Here is a 19,593-nt window from a genome sequence, read left to right on the forward strand (position 1 = left end):
GGTCTTTCCTCTTGGAACCTGTAAGATCCTTAATGTTCTTTCGGGTCTCATTTTCCAATGGAAATCTGAATGAAGTCTTGCCCGATTGATTGATGGATTGTCTAAGATCCACAGGCCAGGACCTGCCCTCCCTCCCCATACCTCTCTGGGACACACACTCATTGATGCCTGGGTCTTTTCCAAGGGTCATTTCGGGGGGGACCTCGCCCCGGTCCAGGAAGTTGGGGCGCGCTCTGCGCGTCCCAGTGGCTCCTGCGCCAGCCAGGGTGCCGTGGGACACCCACTGAGGTCTCGGAACCGCGCCCACAATCCTCCCCTCCCTCCTCGCTCTCTCCCGGCCCCGTCCGGCCTCTGCCGGCGACGCACGGTCCCCAGGCGCTGGCTCACACCCAGGAGACAGCCGGGGCGCTGCGGGGAGGGCGCCAGGCGGGGACGCCGGCGGGCCAGCTGCGCCTCGCGCCCTACGGCCGGGATCCGCCCTCCCCGGGCGCTGCGCGCTCCGTTCGCCCGCGGTCCCAGATCCCAGGGCAGCGCAGGTGCCCAAGGTCCCCGGCTCGCAGCCGCGCCGCCGCGTCCTGCAGCCCGCGCCTCGCCGGAGTTGTCGCTAGGGCGTCTTTCTGAGCTTCTAGGACGGACTGGAGAAGGAACCTCGTCTAGGTGAGTAGTGGTTATCCACATCTCATGAGCATGGAGGGAAGCTGGAAGTTAGCGGGGACGAGAAACCACACAAAGGCAGTGGGGCAAGGTAACTCCAGTCGCCGGATGGGGGCTGGGGCAATCCTAGGAATCTGTTCCCCCCACCTGCTTCTCCAGCCTTCCATCCACTCTCACCCAGGCACAGACCTAAAGAAATACTTGCTGGGCTGATACAGGCGAGGGCAGGTGTTGCGCCTCGGATTTTCTTTTTTTCCAGGCAGCTTTCAAACAAGCTAAACTTGTTTTTGTAATGCTTGACTCCGACTTCCTCACCTCAAGGCTGAAGAATTTACACAGGAAAGTAGAGTCTGTTGTACTTGTATAATGGACTGCTATACAGCACTTAAAAAGAGGAAATCAGCACTATAGGGATTAGCATGCTTGTACTTAAATCTCTGAAATACTTTGGTAAATGAAGACAGCAAGATGTAAAAATATATACATATACTTCACGATGCCTCTTCCTCGGCTTATGAATGTAAAAAATCACAGAAGGGAGCATGCACACCAGATTTTATGATCATGTCTGTCGGAAGGCAATCGATCTGGCATGTGGAATAATGTGAAATGCTGTCTTGATATCGAAAACTGATAAAGCAAAGTTGGAAAAAATATAAATTATTGACTGGGAGAATTGCTAACTTGGATATTTTCATATTTCCTTTCTCTCCTGCATTTCTAAATTGTCCTTGCCTTAAGAAGTTGTGTTTTATCTAATGCAAAAATAAAGTATGTCCATGTCCATATTGTAACAATGAAGTCTAAACCATTCTCTCAGAAATGTACACTTTCTGTCTCCTTGATATATTCTCTCCCATTCTCCTAGAATTGGAATCCTAAGTTTCCAGGGAGATTTAGGGGCTCAGAGAAGCCTTCCTCCTTCCTCCTAACAGGCCCCCAAAGCTGAAATGTTGGCATTAAGAAATTTGTCTACATGAGTAGACAATGATCATTGCCTGGGTTAGGGTAGACTCTGAACACTCCCTGTGTTGCTGTAGGAGGAATAGCTCTTCCTTTTATGTTTTCCTATGCTTTGGATTTCATTTCCATGCATTCTGACTGTGTTCTTGGTGTCTAATGCTTCGGGCATAGAACTAAGAGCTGGGGGAAAGGGTAGAGGGTTCAGGAGGTTTTGTACAGAGCCTCACAGATGCATTTAGCTCTACTCAGCAGAATGGAAAGAATGGAGTTCTGTTTTCCTGCAAGTGAAGGGTTGATTTCTTCCTGGTTATGAAAGTGATTTAATTTTTATTACCCACATGGGAAAGAAAAAGACCAATCAGTTCTAAGTGGGATTGTGTGTGTGTCAAGTACAATAGAGGAAGAGGATATTAAGCCACCACCCAATACTTCTCTTTGCCTGTCCTTATATTTTAAGAGGGTTCTCCTTTGGTACATTTTCTTTCTCTTAAAAAATAACTGGATATATGGTCAACAAGATTTTGCACACTAGAATGAAACTCAGAAATGTTGAAAATCTCAACAATACTCCTGCCAATCTCTGCATCTGCAGTGTGCAAAGTCAATGCCTGGTATCAGGAAGATGAACTACTAGAGGAAAAATTCAAGGTGTAAAGAAAATTATATAAATAGTAGTATTGTGTTCTTGCTGTGAAAGCTTCATGTACTAGGATTATAAGTACAAAATAAATAGGCTGTGGCCCAAGTCCGCAGTCTTTAAAATGCATGGCTGGTTTAGAACCAATTCACTTTTCTTAATGCTTTTGACAGGGTTTTACAGAATGTGAATTTGACTTGTTCTGGATTCTAATAAAACTCAAAGGGCACTGGATTTGCTTCTTAACCCTCAGTAAAGCAGAAAGAGCATCCTATGGCTTCTTCTGAATTCCTTTTTCTACCATAGTTAAAAGCATTTTGATTTTTTTAGCCTACAGAGACAGTGGGGCACTTTCTACCTTCCTGAATCTCAATAATCCCACTGAGCTTCCTTTAGCCACCTGTTACACCTGCTCCCTTCCTTTACCCATTAATTGGTTGCTTCCTAATTGCTGACTCTCCCCGCCCCCTTCCATTTAATGACTTTTTAAAGTCCACAAGGCACTTTGCCAGCAATTGGCTTTTAGTATGAAAAGTAGCAATTGTTTAATTAATCTGCCTTCCAAATAAAGACTTTACTTAACATTTTTCCTGATGGAACAAATGACCCTTTCTTCTACACATCTTTAGAGGCTTCTCAAATCCTCTTTTTCTATAATTGTTCCATAACTCAGGTTGTCCTGGACACTTTTGCTAATTCTACTTCCAATCTGTATTTCCTTCATGTGTAAAAAGTCTTAAGTGATGTCTATCACCAAGTATAAAAAATAAAGTTAAAACAAGGAAATATTGTCCTGTGAAAAATAACAGGCCCTAATAATTATTTTTTGCATTTTATTTCTCAGGGATGGAGTTAATTACCCCATGTTTTGTCCAGATAACTATATTTGTGAGCCATATTTGTCCCAAGCATGAAATTTTCTTGTTATATACCTGAACTGAATTTGAAATCATGATTTTATAAAACTTGGATATTTTCCCTGTTTTGGTAGATGTGAAGCTGTGGTCTACTGGTTTCATATTTTTGGTTGGCAACAATAATTCTATGCCAGTCATGGGACTAGTACTCAGTATCTGGATGCTTTCCCTAACCTTTCTTTTCTCAGGGTTAGCACTCTGCCATTTGAACCACAGCTCTATGTCTATCTTTTTGGTTGTTAATTGGCAACAAGAGGCTCATGGACTTTCCTGCCTGGGCTAGCTTCAAACTAAGATCCTCAGATCTCAGCCTCCAGAGTAGCTAGGAATACAGTTGTGAGCCACCTGCTTCCAGCTGGCAGCAATCTCTTGATCTGAGCACAGTTACTTCTTTCAGATGAAGCCAGATTCCCCCTGGCCCTCATAGTGCACTAATATCATATACATGGTCAGTTTGCTTATTTGCATGAGCTTCCTGGTCCTTACAGCTATCTGAGCTGGTTATTTCTGAGGAAGGCTTTGATATTCCCCACTCCCATTCTAGTGGCCACTCATCCACTTTTTTTTTGGGGGGGGGGGGTCCGGTCGTGGAGCCTGAACTCTGGGCCTGGGCGCTGTCCCTCAGCTCTTCAGCTTAAGGCTAGCACTCTACCACTTGAGCCACAGCTCCACTTCCAGCTTTTTTCTTATGTGGTGCTGAGGAATCGAACCCAGGGCCTTGAGCATGCAAGGCAAGCGCTCTACCACTGAGCCACCTTCCCAGCCCCCTACTCATCTACTTTTTAAAGGGAGTTTTACTACTCAGATAAACTCATTTAATTTGAGCTTTTGAGTAATCAACAATTGTTTAGCAGTTTTGTTGTAAAAATATGATCTATTGAATTAAATGTATATGGGTGTGTATGCACACAAATCAGCACATAAAGACAAATGTAGTTAGAGCTGAACGTGGTGGTACAGACCTGTAATTCCAACAAAAGGGATTAAATTCTATGGTTATAGTCCAGAGCTGGTGGCTCATGCCTGAAATCCTAGCTACTCAGGAAGCTGAGATCTGAGGACCATGGTTTGAAGCTAGCCCAGGTAAGAAAGTCCATGAGACTCTTAGCTTCAGTTAAACCCTCCCAAAGCTGGAAGTGAAGCTTTGTCTCAAATGGTAGAGCACCATCCTTAGGCAAAGTGTAGTTCATGGAGGGTGCCAGGCCTTTAGTTCAAGCTCTCGGACCATCACAAGAACAAAAGGAAGAAAGAAGGAAAGAAGGAAAGAAAGAAAGAAAGAAAGAAAGAAAGAAAGAAAGAAAGAAAGAAAGAAAGAAAGAAGAAAGAAAGAGAAAAAAAGGAAGAAAGGGAGAGAGAGAAAGAGAGAGGGAGGGAGGGAGGGGGGAGGAAGGAGAGAAGGAAGGAAGAGAAGAAGGAAGGAGAGAAGGAAGGAAGGGAGGAAGGAAGGAAGGGAGAGAGAAAAGAGAGGATAAAGGAGAAGGAGGAGGAGGAGGAAGAGAAGGAGGAAGAGGAGGAGGAAGAGGGAGAGAAGAGGATGAGGATGAGGATGAGGATTAGGAGGAGGAGGAGGAGGAGGAGGAGGAGGAGGAGGAGGAGGAGGAGGAGGAGGAGGAGGCAGTGGCGGGGGCAGCAGCATGTTTAAGGCCCCGTGCCTGGAGCTAATATCTGTTCCCTAAGTTATTCAGAAGGCAGAGTAATGGTTCAAAACCAGCACAGGCAGACACATCTGAGAGACTCCATCTCCAATTAACTAGCAAAACATATGGGCTGGAAGTGGTAGAACAATGAAGTTCAGCCATGAGCAATGAAGCTCAGCAAGCATGAAATCCAGAGTTTAAACTCTACTACCACAAAAAAAAAAAAGAAAAGAAAAGGAAAGGAAAGGAAAGGAAAAGAAAAAAAGGAAAAAAAGAAGCATATTTAAAGAAATTGAGCCACTTGCTGGTGTGGTAAAGCCTAATTTAGAGCTTGTTCCTTTTATGGTGTGGTACTTTCCATAGCAGGGGAAAGACAGGCAAGTACATTTTTTTTTTATAGTTAATTTTTTTTTCTTTTTTCTTTTTTGCCTGCTTATGTGGTGCTGAGGAATCGAACCCAGGGCCTCATGCATGCAAGGCAAGCACGCTACCACTGAGCCACCTTCCCAGCCCCGGGCAAGTACATTTTTATGATGAAGGAAATTAGAGTTGTTGGTCACGCAGCCAAAAGGAAAATCTGCAATGAGCATATCTTCTTAAAAATATAGAAATTCACCAATGTTATTTTTTTTATTTTAGAGTTGTTGAAATATTGCTCACCTCCTTGTTTTCATGCACAGGGGAAATATTTTTGCTTTCTTCCTGCTTTGTAAGTTCAAACATGTTGCTGTTTGTACTGATGAAGCCATGCATTGGGTTCTCCCCTGGATTGATGTTGATGTTGGTGGTGGTGGTTTATGATAGTAATTAGGCTTGAACTTGGGGCCTCATGTTCTAAATTGGTTTTTCACTAAGGCTGGTGCTCGTATTGTTTGAGCCACACCTCTACTTCTGGCTTTTGGGTGGTTAATTAGAGATAAGAATCTCATAGACTTTTCTACTCAAGCTGGCTTCAATCCTTGACCTTCAGATCTCTGCTGAGTAGCTAGGATATCAGGCATGTGCCACCAGTGCCTGGCTTGGCTTGATGTTTTATTGTTAATAAATTCAAAATATTCAAGGATAGAAATTTTGATTGTAGTGATATAGATTAGACTAATATTTTAGACATAATCTATATCTAAGACATCTATTCTATTCCTTGATATAAGAGTACCATTGCTTTTATTTTTCTTCTAGATACACAACTGTTTCTGGAACCTCTTTTGAGCTAGGACGAGAACACTACAGGATAATGTAACTGGAGGGCCCATATTAGAGCAGACTTGACCATGGGAGCCAACACGTCAAGCAAACCACCAGTGTTTGATGAAAATGCAGATGGTAAGACAGGCTAGATCCTGACATCAAAAACTGGAAGTTCATGAATTTCAAATACACACTCCGAGTTTTACATGTAAAATGTAAGCATGATCTACATGTAAAGTGTGGGCTTTAAAGAAAAAGGTAAAAATGCAAGAGTAAACTGAAGGATTCTCTGTGCTAATAGCTGGGTTGTATTCGTTTATTTTCTGAGAGACCTCTGGAAGTTTTCTTAATTGAAGCTATACCAGGGTGCTCACTTGTCCAAAGGGAACAATGTTTCAAGTATGTGATGGCAATGGGGTAGTTCATTTATCGAATAAACAAATGTTGCTTCTTTCACAGAGGACATGACCACCATTTCTAGGTGTTGCAGAAAATTCCTTATAATAATCAGTACTCATGATATTAAGAAACCCCAGCTACTCCAGGTGGGTGACTTGTGGACTTCCAATGGCTGTGCTTCTGGTCCAAGACACAATTCACCACCTGAGGTTATAATGAAAGAAACCCCTGGGGTTTCTGTAATCCTAGCTCTCAGGAGGCTGAGATCCAAGGATTATGGTTTGAAACCAGCCCAGGTAGAAAAGTCTGTGACTCTTATCTCCAAGTAACTACTACAAAGCTAGATATAGAGCTGTGGCTCAAGTGGTAGAGCACTAGTTTGGGGCAAATATTCCAATCTAAGATTATATCCCTCAACCACATAAGTACAGTTGATCCCTAAGCATGGCAATCTTCTAGTTTGCCCCTTTTTTGTAACAAAAAGTACTTATTTTCAGAAGGTTCATGGCCACCCAAGATGAAAACTTCCATTTGCTAGTCTGTCATGTAAATAAGTATGTGTATGTGAATGAAAGGGACATGTGTAGCTGTAAAGATCTTAACATTTTTCCCATTGCTATTTTTTTCTCTTCCTTTGCTTTAGCAAGTATTCTAAACAAGCCTCTGGAGTCTGGAGATGCTCCATGATTTTTCCATCCCTAAAGCGAAAAGACAAGTAGACTTGCCTTTTATTGATCTGGTGCATCGTGCTCCCTGTATATTCTGAACAAATGTTTACATAAGGGCAAGTCTTCATAGAACAGAGCGAAAGGGAGCTAGCAGTTTGTGAGGATACTACACATTTGATGGTGCTGGTATAGGTGTGTGCTGAGAATACATAGCCAGTCCTTTTCATAGGGAGCTCAATGCATCATGACAACTATACACTCAGTGGATCATGACAACTAGAAAAGAGGCACTGCATTATAACTGCCTCCAGTGGACTTGCAAAACAAACAACAAACAAACAAAAAACAATGTTGAACTAGAGTTAGGCTTAAGAACCAGGCAAATCTTTCTTAACAACATATATCATAACAACCTGCTATCTTTTTGTTGTCTACTGCTGCATCCAGTGGAAGAATCCATTGAAATATCCATAATGGAGAGAGCTGAGCCTAGCAATGGGCCCATGCTTCCTGCAGTACTAGCTTCCAAACTCACACACACACACACATACACACACACACACACACATACACACACACACACACACACACACACACACACACACACACACACTTGAGAGCAGAGGAAAGAGAAGGGCAGGTTCACACGGTAAGAAATAAAGAACAGTGGAAGAACCAAAATGGTCTCACTCTGTCTCTCTGTAGTCTGTGTCCTCATGAAAGAGGGCAAATAGACAAGTAAACAAATGAATGCACCACCCAGAAAGTTTCAGATGGTGTTACAATGTCACTAAGGAAGTAAGTGACCAGGCATGGTTAGGGCTGATCAGGGAGGTGAGATTTGAAGCCTCAAAAGTTGAGGAGCTAGCTCTGTGAAGATAGGAGCTGACTAGTTCAAACACAGAGAAACCAGGTCCAAAACTCAAATCATGACAAACCTGGGCATGAATGGCTACCTCTATCCTATCATTCTCTGACCAGTGTGGCTGTATTTAATTGACACATTAATATGGTTATAAGGTTGTTGAATTTATTTTTTTAATTCAGTACATTCTGGAAAGTTCATTTGGCTCCTTGGCTCCTCTGGATAGAGTACAAAATACATTTTTATTTGATTGCTGAGGAAATTCTGACCAATAAAAACAAGAACAATGGGAAGCATTGATTAATTCGAGAGTCCTAATGTCTGTGTCATTTTTATATCCATATTTTTGTATGAATAATCACACTGGACCTGAATCTAGGGCACTAAAATGAACCAATTTAATTATTTAAATAGTACTGTGAAAAAGAATTCCAGTTTGTAATAAACAATTATTGGCTCTTTTCTTCCAGAGATTTGAGAAGAAACTCAAGCCAATTTGCCCAAAGTAATGTTTCAAAAATCTCTTTCTAACAGAAAAGTGTCTTTGTTCATTTCACTTATAATTAAGAAATAAGATACCTTGTTCTGGATGCCCCTTGAGATAAGCGATTCTTGCTAGAATTCAGCCCAACACTTGTCTTTCTGATCTTGCAATATCATCTGTTGTTAAAATGTTGATCTTTAGTGAGAACACATGAGGTTTACAATGCTGGTAAACAGAAAAGTAGTAGTATATTTGCTTACTGTTGAGCTCATTTTCTTTATCTTCTTTTCAAATGAGAATGTGATTTTGTGGCCTTAGCTTTTATATCTCAGTGCATACTTAAGTCATAATTATTTATTTTTATTGTGGCACACACACACACACACACACACACACACACACACAATCCACCAGTACTAGAGTTTGAACTCAGGGCTTCACACTTACAAGGCAGGTGCTCCATCACCTGAACCACATCCTTAGCCCTTTCAGTTTCTGGGTTTTTTAAATTTGTTTGTTTGTTTTTGTTGTTGTTTTAACAGAGTGTTGAGTTTTGCCTGTGCAGCCTGGACCATGACTTCCCTGTTTACACATTCTTAGCAAAGCTGGATGAAAGGCATGCCAGCAAGCCCAGCTCTCTGTTGAGATGAGTCTTTCTTTTTGACCTTGAACCATGAACCTCCTGTTTATCTATCTATCCTTGAGTAGCTGGGATTACCCATGAGCCACCACACTCAGTCCACTTTGATGATTTTAAATGTCCAAGTCTAAGGCATTAAATGCTTACATGCTGTTAACACTCATTGCCACTAATCATCTATTGACATTTTCCGTCTCCCCAACCTGTAACTTATACCTACTTTGTCATAAATTTCCTATTCTCTGGTTCAACAAGCCCTTAACAAGCAGCATATAACTTTGTTTCTATGAATTTGAATATTCTTAGAACTTGATATAAATGGAATCATATCAAATTTAACCTTTTGTGGTTGTTTTTAAGATTCATATATGTTCTGGCATGTGTCAGAATTCCCTTCCCTTTGAAAGCTGACTAATAGTACATTTTATGACTATTTTGTTTTTTTTGTTGTTTATTTTTCCAGCACTCAAGTAACATTTGGTTTTTCCCACTGTTTGATTATTGTGAACAATTTTGCTTAAAAATATTGGCAAACAGATGTCCATTTATATCCCTGTTTTTAGTTCTTGTGGATATTTACCTACAAGCAAAATTACTGAAGCATTAATACTTTTTAATTTTTGATAATATATTTTTTCTAGTTGTGTTAACATGGTTTTATAGTGGGAGAATAACAGACTAAAAATATCAATATCTTTCTGATATTAGAATGGTTCAAAGACTTGATATCTACAAATCTCAACTTTCCACACACTATTGATCTGCATCTTTCTATGACAAAAAATAAAGGGGAAGTATTTTGACCAATCACTATTAAACACTTCAATGTGACTAGTTAGAAACTGCTCTGAAGGGGGGTACCATAAAAAATATCTCCAAGCCTGAATCATTATTAAGAAATTAATTCAGAGAGACAATTGGGCAAGTTATTTGATTGCAATAAGTTTCACCTTTGTTACCTGTATTGTGCAAAATATTTATTTGTAAAATACAAGTAATAATGATCATACTTTACTGAGTAATTGTGAGGATTAAGGAAAATAATGCAAAGGTGTTCCTCATAAAGCAACCACCCAATTAATACTAATTAAAAGTAATATTTATTTGCATCAGAGTAACTAAGCATGAACTCTTTGAAATACTATGAAATACAACTTTTTGGACAACATAGTGAATATGATCTACATATAATTCTACTGATTGAATTGGATTCAATTAGATTATGTAAAAACCTTTAAAAATCCTTTATAAGAAGCCAAGTTATTGAATGGACAAAAACACTTTTAACTTCTAACTTCTCTGGGGCTTTCTATTCTCTTTCATTGTTTTTCTCTCTCATCCTCTCTCTCTCTCTCTCTCTCTCTCTCTCTTTCTCTCTCTCTCTCTCTCTTCCTCCCTGTGTCCCTTCTTATTCTCTTTCTTTTTTTTCTTTTCTTTTGTATGATACTAGAACTTGAACTCAGGCCCTTGCTCAGCTTCTTTTTTTTTTTTTTTTGGTGAAAATACCATATAGAGGGGTTACAATTACATGGGCAAGATAATGAGTACATTTCTTATCAAGCATTGTTGCCTCTCCTTTGTTTCTCCTTCCCTTCCCATCCCCCCCCCACTCCCCCCAGCCAAAGTTGCAAAGTTTGTTTTTCGACATAACGACTTGTACATCTCATTGTTGCAGTGGGTCCACCTGTACCCCTGCCTCGAGTTCTTACTGGTTAATTGGAGACAATAATCTCTTGTCTGACTTGAAATCTTGATCTCAGACCTCAGCCTTCTGAGTAACTAGTATTCCAAATGAAGCCACTGATGCCTAGTTTTGTTTTTTTTTTAACTTTAAAACTGGTAAATAATTCTACTTGATGAACAGACACAATGAAAAGTTGTCCCCTGTACCTACCTTACTAAATGGAATAATTCCATAGTAAAACATTTTGAGGTTTTTTTTAAAGGAGTATAGTTGAGTCTTGTTTTTAATATTCACATTTTCCCCTTAAATCCACTTTATTTTCCAAGTTCACTGTTTATGTTTTATTCAGTTGTTGCTTGTTTGTTTCACAAAAAATCACCACCACCAACACCAATAAACACATTTTAAAAGTCAGAGATCATTAGTGGGAACAAATACATGGGATGTGGGGGGAAAATGTCAGATCACTGGAGTTTTCCAGGTTAACTTACAGATAAACAATCACTTTTAAAAACAGGAGAGACTGGAATTTTCAATATGAGAAAAGGAGAAAATTGTGTAATATGTAATATGTGAATTGTGTAATATACAATATGCAAAAGTATAAATGCAAAAAATACAGAATGAAACCAAGAGCAGCATTTGTGCCTGGAGTATTGTAGTGAAGTTGGCCTTAGGTTAAAAAGTTTCTCTAAAGAGTTCATTAATGTCTTGAGCTTTCAGAGAAAGAGAGAGAGAGAGAGAGAGAGAGAGAGAGAGAGAGAGAGAGAGAGAGAGAGAGAGAGAGAGAGAGAGAGAGGGAGAGAGAGAGGGAGAGAGAGAAAGAGGGAGAGAGAGGGAGAGAGAAGGAGAGAGGGAGAGAGAGAGAGGAAGAGAGAGGGAGAGAGAGAGGGAGAGAGAGAGGGAGAGAGAACAGAGAGAGAGAGAGAGGGGGGAGAGAGAGAAGGAGAGAGAGAGAGAGAGAGAGAGAGAGAGAGAGAGAGAGAGAGAGAGAGAGAGCTGGCTTATTGCATTATTCTTTGGACTTGGTGAAAACTCAAAGTTCTTTCATTTGGCAGCGCTGGTCTCCTAGGATATGTAGTTGGTTCCAGTTTCCCAACATCTTCTTGACAGAGGCAATGGGGTCCTTCAAAATGTTGGATCAAGAAAATTAGCCACAGATTTGCAATCCAAGAGAAATAGGATAGTCCTGAATCGATTCCAGCAGCCATGCAGGACTGAGAATCTGTTATTTGAGTGTCCATGTATTGTCCCTGAGGAGACACAGGCTTGAGCAATGCCTTCTGTTACATTTATTATTTTACATAGAGGAAAATTTTCTAGTGAGAATTGTCTTCTCTAAATCATAGGACATCTTGAACAGTCTAAGCTTCAGTGAAGCCATTTGGTGGAAATCACATCAGGTCACACTGCTTACTGAAATAATTTAAACTTGTAAGCACTTTATTTGTCATTAAGGGATTGGAGAGGGAGAAGGAAACAAACTGGAAGGATATATACCATCTTTGTGGTTCCCAGAGAAGTAAGTTCTGAGTCATGTGGTGGAGAATCTACATAAATTAAAAAAGTTATTTCTCACTTTTGAAGGTCCACTATGTCGTTAGCCTATTAAAATGATTAGTCTATTCTAAAATTATCTAAAGAACTGATATTTCAATCTTCTTTTTCATTTTTATTTTAAAGTGATTATTATTTTTTTGGGGGGGAGATCCGGTCGTGGGGCCTGAACTCTGGGCCTGGGCGCTGTCCCTCAGCTCTTCAGCTCAAGGCTAGCACTCTACCACTTGAGCCCAGCACCACTGCCGGCTTTTTTCTTTTTGCTTATGTGGTGCTGAGGAATCGAACCCAGGGCCTCAGGCATGCAAGGCAAGCGCTCTACCACTGAGCCAACTTCCCAGCCCTAAAGTGATTATTTTTATGAAAAACATTTTAATATTTTTGGTACATATTATTCTATAAATTTCAATTTTGGAAACCAAAGATTGCAATCAAGTCTTTTTCATTTAGACATATCCTTTTTCCATTGATTTTTTTCCTGCTGGCTTAGTATTTTTTGTGTGTGAAGTATCTGTCATGCAATTTATTAAAAAAATAGAATTTTTCTATTCCACTTGTATTCCACAAGGAAGAGCCATCATTTGACTCTGAAAGTTTTTTCATATGCTGTATTATAGCAAAATTCATGTTAATCTAATTAATGAGAAAAACACAGGTAGCTTAGTTTAATTTTGAGATGTGTGTTTCTCCTGAGAAAAGTGTCAAATTGGTGACATCAACTATTATATCAGCAATATGATTGCTTATAATATTAAAATTAAGAGCATCATATGAACAAATTCTGGTGAAGTTAGTTGTTGATTACTGAATAACAAATCATAGACACTTAAAAATCTTAATCTCAGAGCTACATAGATTATAAAAATAAGTCTCTAAGTCAATTTCTGTGTTCAGACAACTTGATCATCACTCAAAGGCTAGTATCTTCAGTAAGAATGGGCACAAAGACCTTCCAGACAGCAAATTTCTGCTGGTTTGCAGCTGTGATTTTAATAACAATGACAGTGTTTGATGTCACTTCACACATTCAAGTCTTACCAATTATTTAGAGATTTTTACCTATGCATTGCCATATGGCCATGGAAGTTTCATTTGGAAACAAAAACTTATCCAAAAATGGAATGATGATTTATCAAATGTGATCATGACTACAGTTTATATGATCAAAGTAAAACTGTGTAGAAATTTTTAGGGCTATAAATTTTTGATTCAGTAAGCTTTATAAAAAGTGTTACTTTTACTTCATAAACTATTTTTTCCTTCCTTTCTTGAGGAATTTTGTTGATAAAAATTAACTTTACCTTATAATTGAATAGTCTTTATCTTTAGATAAAGCACTCATTTAAAATAGGGATTCTGTCATACTTTTCTATAATGAGTTGGGTGGTGTGGCTCATTTCTGTAATACTAGCTACTTGAGAGTCAGAGATCTAAAATATCAAAGGTTAAAGCCAGCCTGAGCAAGAAAAGTCCTCCAGAGTGTATTTCCAAAACAACAACCAAAAAGCAGGCCTGGAGGCATGGCTGAAGTGATAGATAAACAGCTTAACAAGCAACCTGAGGGAGCTTCAGGCCTTAAATTCAAATCCTATAAAAACAAAAGTAACTTTTTTTCTCTAATGTGTTAGATAGTGCATATTTTATACTTTGAGGGCAATGTGGAAAGTATCTGTCACAACAATTCTTGTAATTTGGAAGTAGTCATAGACATTGCAGAAATGAATATGGCTCTTACAATAAAAATCATTTCTGGACACTGAGATTTGAATTTCAAAAAATGTTCAGTTGCCAAATTAAGTATTATTCTTTTGACTTTTCCTAAACAGTTTAAAATGTAAAAAAAAAACTTATTTGTTCTTACACACACACACACACACACACACACACACAGACACACACACACACACACACATGCATACACATAAAGATTATGGGTTACCTTTGGTTCATATTTTTAGTGGTATTGTGTGACCTTTGCTGTAAGGTATCTTACAGACATTTATTTACATGCCAACCCCTATTCCTTGGACCTTAAGTCAAAAAAATTGAGTAAGGAGTCTAGATGCTGTTCTCTGTAGATACTTAATAAATCCCCTCTTTACTAACTCTCATATGATTTATTAGCATAACCCATGATATATAGAAAGCTAGCATCCGGGAAAATCAAATATGTTCACTGGTAATGTATATTGTTTGATGGCTCTAGAACATGAATTCAATTAAACAAATACAACCCAAAATGAATTTGAAGTATGACAAGACAGAGTTTGCTTACTACCGGGACTTTTATTCATCTAAGGCGAGAAATGTTAATCCACCATTTCTCCCAACTGCTCTGCATCTGAAGAAGAAGTTATTTCTTGTAAAGTAAGTGTCATTGTGTTCCTAACTTCCAAACAAACTTATGAATTGGGAACCAAGCAGCAGAAGAATTGTTAGTGTCCATTGTTTGTTCTTGGCCCCAGTGATGGTGTCAGTAAACCCCAGATTTCTTAGGCACCATTCATAAAAAGGAAGTGCTGACAGGGCAGACAACTGCCATCTTTGGAGGACACGTCTCTGGAGAATTTCCAATTGCATTCTTAAAGCTCTTGCCAAGTTCTCAATGTATTAGTCTTAACTGTTTGCTGCTAGCCATTTGGGATGATGCTAGAACAGTGAATTACATGATTTTTACCAGCGATTGGATTTATAGCTGACCTTTAACCTTAACTAGTACCCTGGTGTTACAGAGTTACAGGGAAAATCAGGATTTCCTAGACACCATCTAGATGAATGCCACACAATGACCCAGTTTTCATTAGTCTGTGAAGAGAAAAATGAGGATGAGTAATAGTGTTGATGGTAATAAATTTAAACCCACTCACTTTAATTCTGAGCTTATGCCTTCGTCGGTGCTGCTGTTGTATGTTGTATTTAAGTTTGTGGAAATAGAAACTGTTTTTCATAGTGAGAGCTTACACTGGCAATTTGCCTCTCCAATCCTGTTTTCTAGTATGTAAAAGGGGGTTAATAACAGTGTCTGCCTTGTACAGTTTTTGTGGAAATCTTTTAGATTATCCATGTAAAGCACTTAGCTAGTGCCTGGTACATGGTAATTGCTCAATGAATGTTAGTGATTATTACTATAATTATCATAATTATAGCTTTCAATGCTTTTACTTGGCAAATTAAAAAAATCAAAGCTATCCAATATTGGCTTTTCCTTTTCTTCCTTGGATTTATTTTTCAGAGGGTCAGAAGAGAATATATGCTGTTATGATCTATGAAATCCAAATCCATAATGGCATTATTCAATAAGTGCTGTGCACAGAACTTAGTTAAGTAGCTGAGATGAGAAAGAAAATCAGAAGTGACCTATTTTATTAAGACCATTATCTTTGTTGAAGTGTGTAAGATGATAGTGCCCGGGCCAACAGAGTGCCTGTGGTGATGAAAGATGAACGTTTCTTTAACATGTATTTCTTTATATAAAATAAGGAGTTCATGATGGTTTGTATGTAGGGCAAGATGGAAAGGACAAATGGGGGTTGAATCTATGTTCTGCTGGACCAAGGTAAGTGCTGAGATGCTTGAGCATGCAGGGGCATCTAGAAATGATGCTTTTCTAACTGGAGATGTCAAGTAGAAGGCTGGAATGGTATGTCTAGCAATGAGTGGCAAAATCTGGCCTAGAGATACAAAGATATGGGTTTTAATTCTCAGGGTCTCGGTGGTGGGGATTTATGAGTCTACCTTGGGAAAGAGAGAGGGAGAGAAAAGAAAGGGACAGGCTGAAATTAAGAAGGGAGGCAGAGAAGAGCCATCCAGCTAAAGAAACTGAGAACATAGAATATTTTCTTGATCCATTTGTCTGTTGTAGGGCATCTGGGATATTTCCACAATGCAGCTATGGTGAATAGTACAATAATGAACATGGGTATACAAGGGTTTTGATGGTGTCCTACCTTGTAGTCTCCAGATTTATATTAATTTGATCTTTCAGTTTGTGTTTACATGTGATAGCTAAAGGGAAAAATGTGAGCCTTGGCTCACATCTCCATGTTTTCCTTGGTACAGATCTGGAACTCAGAACTCTGCCATCTTCCATCCATAGAAGGGATCTGTGTGCTGATTAAGGGATGGTTCAGGTGAGCTTCACCATGACATTCTTACTGAAGGCATGGTGGTGCCACTGCCCCAGGTTCCCAGGTTGTAGGCTGGGTTGGTAGGTAGTGCAGAACGTTTCCCAAGCTCTCAGCATCACTTACCTCCATACACAGGTACTGAGTACCTCAGGAAGTTTATTGTGAAGTAAACAATGTTAAATTGCATTTCCCATGCAGGAATATTCTTGTCAAAAGTGGTGGTAAAAGTACCTAGCAATCATAATGCATAAAGCCACTGACCTGAAATCAGTCATAAGACTATACCTTGGGCTGGGAAGGTGGCTCAGTGGTATAGCGCATGCCTTGCATGCCAGAGGCCCTGGGTTCGATTCCTCAGCACCACATAAGCAAAAAGAAAAAAGCCGGAAGTGGCGCTGTGGCTCAAGTGGTAGAGCACTAGCCTTGAGCTGAAGAGCCAAGAGACAGCGCCCAGGCCCAGAGTTCATGACTGGACCCCCCCCCCAAAAAAAAAGACTATACCATGAACCGTTGTATAAAATGAATCTCATTCGTTTCAACATAGGTATTCTCCCAGTCTAGACAACCAGAACCAAGAGACACATTTAAATAACCAAACACTGGTTTATTTTCATCTGTAGGGAGAATCATTAAGCACCCAAGGTGGGTATAGCTCTGCATCCTGTTCTGAGCAGAGAGTAGTTCCATTTGCAGGGACACTCATTTTCACCTCTGCTGTTAGCCACACTTGTGTATTGTAGATGGCACTATGATCACTGATTGTGGCTTTCTTATTGAGATCTTTCTTTCCTAGAAGTAATCACTGAGTTTAGCACTACTTTGAAAGAGACTTTGCTTACCTCTGCTTTTTTCTTTCTTTCTTATAACCCAAAATTTTCTAATCACTATCTCAATGACAACTATCCAAATCTTTCCCAATTTTGCTTTCCTGTTTTTCTTCTTATCTTCCATCTCCTCTTCCCCATCATCATCGTCATCATCATCATCGTCATTGTCGTCATCATCATCACCATCAAGTGCTTTTGTACAATGCCTGCAGAAAAATCTGTTTTCACTTTTATATAATACTGAAGTCATTGCTACCTTAAAAAAGTCATTTTCCACTCAGAACATAATATCAAGAAAATTGATTTAAAATAAGGCTCAATTGAAATTGAAAAAAGAATTTCCACTTAAGTCTTGTGTTCCTGTTAACCAGAATTGGCCTGCCTGCTGTATCTGTGGACTTTACTCAAGACTGTAATGTCTGTTCTTCCTGAAGTTACAATTGAGGGAACTGTGGAAGGAAGGAATGTCCCATGTGAAGGCAGATGAGCTTCACTGCAGCTGCCCTAAGGATCTATGTATTTAGGCATATATGTCAGCAAAGTATTTTAATTACAAAAGTAATGCATATGAGTTCTAGAAAACTTGGATAATAAATGCAAAATGAAAAAAGATACTATTCACACCATATATAACCATGACTAATATTTTGGGGTATTAGAATCCTTCAGAACTTTTCCCCACTACATTATTTCTTGTTTAAATTGACTTATTTGTTCATTATGTTTTCTTGTCATTAGAATGTAACTTCATGGCAGGTCTGTTTTGTTCAACTTTCTACCTTACTGAGCACTAATAGTCTTTCTAAAGTCCATGCATATGTATAAAAATCTAGGTGTATCTAGGATAGTGTTCCTATGTATTTCTGTTCCCTTATTTTCACTCATATTGTGAGTTTGTCTCAATTCCTTAAAATTTGTTGACTTGTTGAAAGTACAGTCTACTGACTCTCAAATTCTACAATATAAACATTTAAAATTTCATAATATACTACTCAGAAGGCTGAAATCTGAGGATCACAGTTCAAAGCCAGGGGCAGGAAAGTCTGGGAGACTCTTATCCCTGAGCACAAAAGCTCAGGGGTAGTACCCAGGCCCAGCGTTCTAGCCCTAGGACCAGCCAAAAAATAAATAAAAACAAAATAAAATATACAAACATACATATCTAATTACTACATGCCTAGTAAATTGACTCTCTCTATGAATACTTTTATGTCCCTTTTTCTATCCCAATCTTTACTTAGTTTACAGATTTTTTGAGCTTCATTATGCTAATTTTATACATACATATAATGCATTTTGACTTTATGGCTTAATTATTCTTTAATTCTGAAGTTTTTGTGGCAGGAGTAAATGGATAAATATCCTTTATATTAGAGATTTTAAATCATTTCTACAGCAAAATAATATTCAGAGAAGTTTCACTAGTTTATTAACATAGGATTAATTACAAGTATGAATAGTACTTTAAAGATTTGTATAGTACTTAAAAGATTTGTGGACATTTTTTATACCATTTATTTAAGACTGGCTCCCTTTTAGGCATTTTTATAATAAAAATATACATACATAAATTTTGCCATTTTAATTATTTTTAAGTATAGAATTCAGCAACATTAAGGACAATCATAATGTTGTACAACCGTCCATTTCCAGGACTTCTTCTTTCCAAACAGAGATATTATCTCCATTGAACAATAATTCAATTCCTTCTATATTCTGCTATTGGTAACTCATTCTACTTTCTCACCTTACGAATTTTGCTCATCCAGGTCAAATTCAGATTTATCCATTATTTTGTCTCACTTCACTTAATATGAAAGCTCATTCATGTAGAATTTATCAGAACCTCATTCTTTTTTATGGCTGAATAATATTTTATTTTACATATTTACAACCTTTATTTATTTATGTGTGTTGGATAGCTAGGTTATTTCTATTTTGGTACTACTGTGAATAATGCTACCGTTAACATTAGTGCACAGTATATGTTTGAGTGCCTGTTTTTAATTCTTTGGAAGTATATTTCCGTGAGTGGAGTTGCTCTTAAAATAAAGCCTTGAAGGACATTTACTATGGGGAGACTACAGCCTTTACTCTCATGTGACAGTACAGAACAACATTTCTGTTTTCTTTAGGATATTTTTCATGAAGGAGCCCTGTAGTCAGCTAATAACTATAGTGAAGCCCATTCCTGAATCTGCAGGCTGCACATCACTGCTGGACACACCAGTCCTTTGCTTATCCAACCTGAAGCAGTTGGCTTTCAAGACCAGAATGCATTGTTTTATTTTTCATGCAGATTGAGATAACCATGGGCACTTTCAGTGGTCAGCACATCCATTAAGA

General features: G+C 38.8%; 1 protein-coding gene across 2 annotated transcripts in view; it reads left to right on the forward strand.

Moving 5' to 3' along the window:
- The first annotated feature begins 595 nt into the window (after positions 1–595).
- Positions 596–19,593, forward strand: part of Stk32a (serine/threonine kinase 32A) — a 123,377-nt gene continuing 104,379 nt past the window's right edge. Inside the window, exons 1-2 of one of the 2 annotated variants that reach the window (XM_070036001.1) lie at positions 596–657; positions 5,988–6,131. In XM_070036001.1, coding sequence (XP_069892102.1) covers positions 6,080–6,131 — 52 coding nt within the window. In that variant the 5' untranslated portion in view covers positions 596–657; positions 5,988–6,079. Of the gene's footprint in view, positions 658–5,987; positions 6,132–19,593 lie in introns of those variants that run through there. The other variant, XM_070036002.1, reaches the window with a different exon arrangement.

Source organism: Dipodomys merriami, unplaced genomic scaffold, assembly GCF_024711535.1.
Source record: "Dipodomys merriami isolate MVZ:Mamm:240054 unplaced genomic scaffold, mDipMer1.0.p SCAF_27, whole genome shotgun sequence".
NCBI lineage: Eukaryota > Metazoa > Chordata > Mammalia > Rodentia > Heteromyidae > Dipodomys > Dipodomys merriami.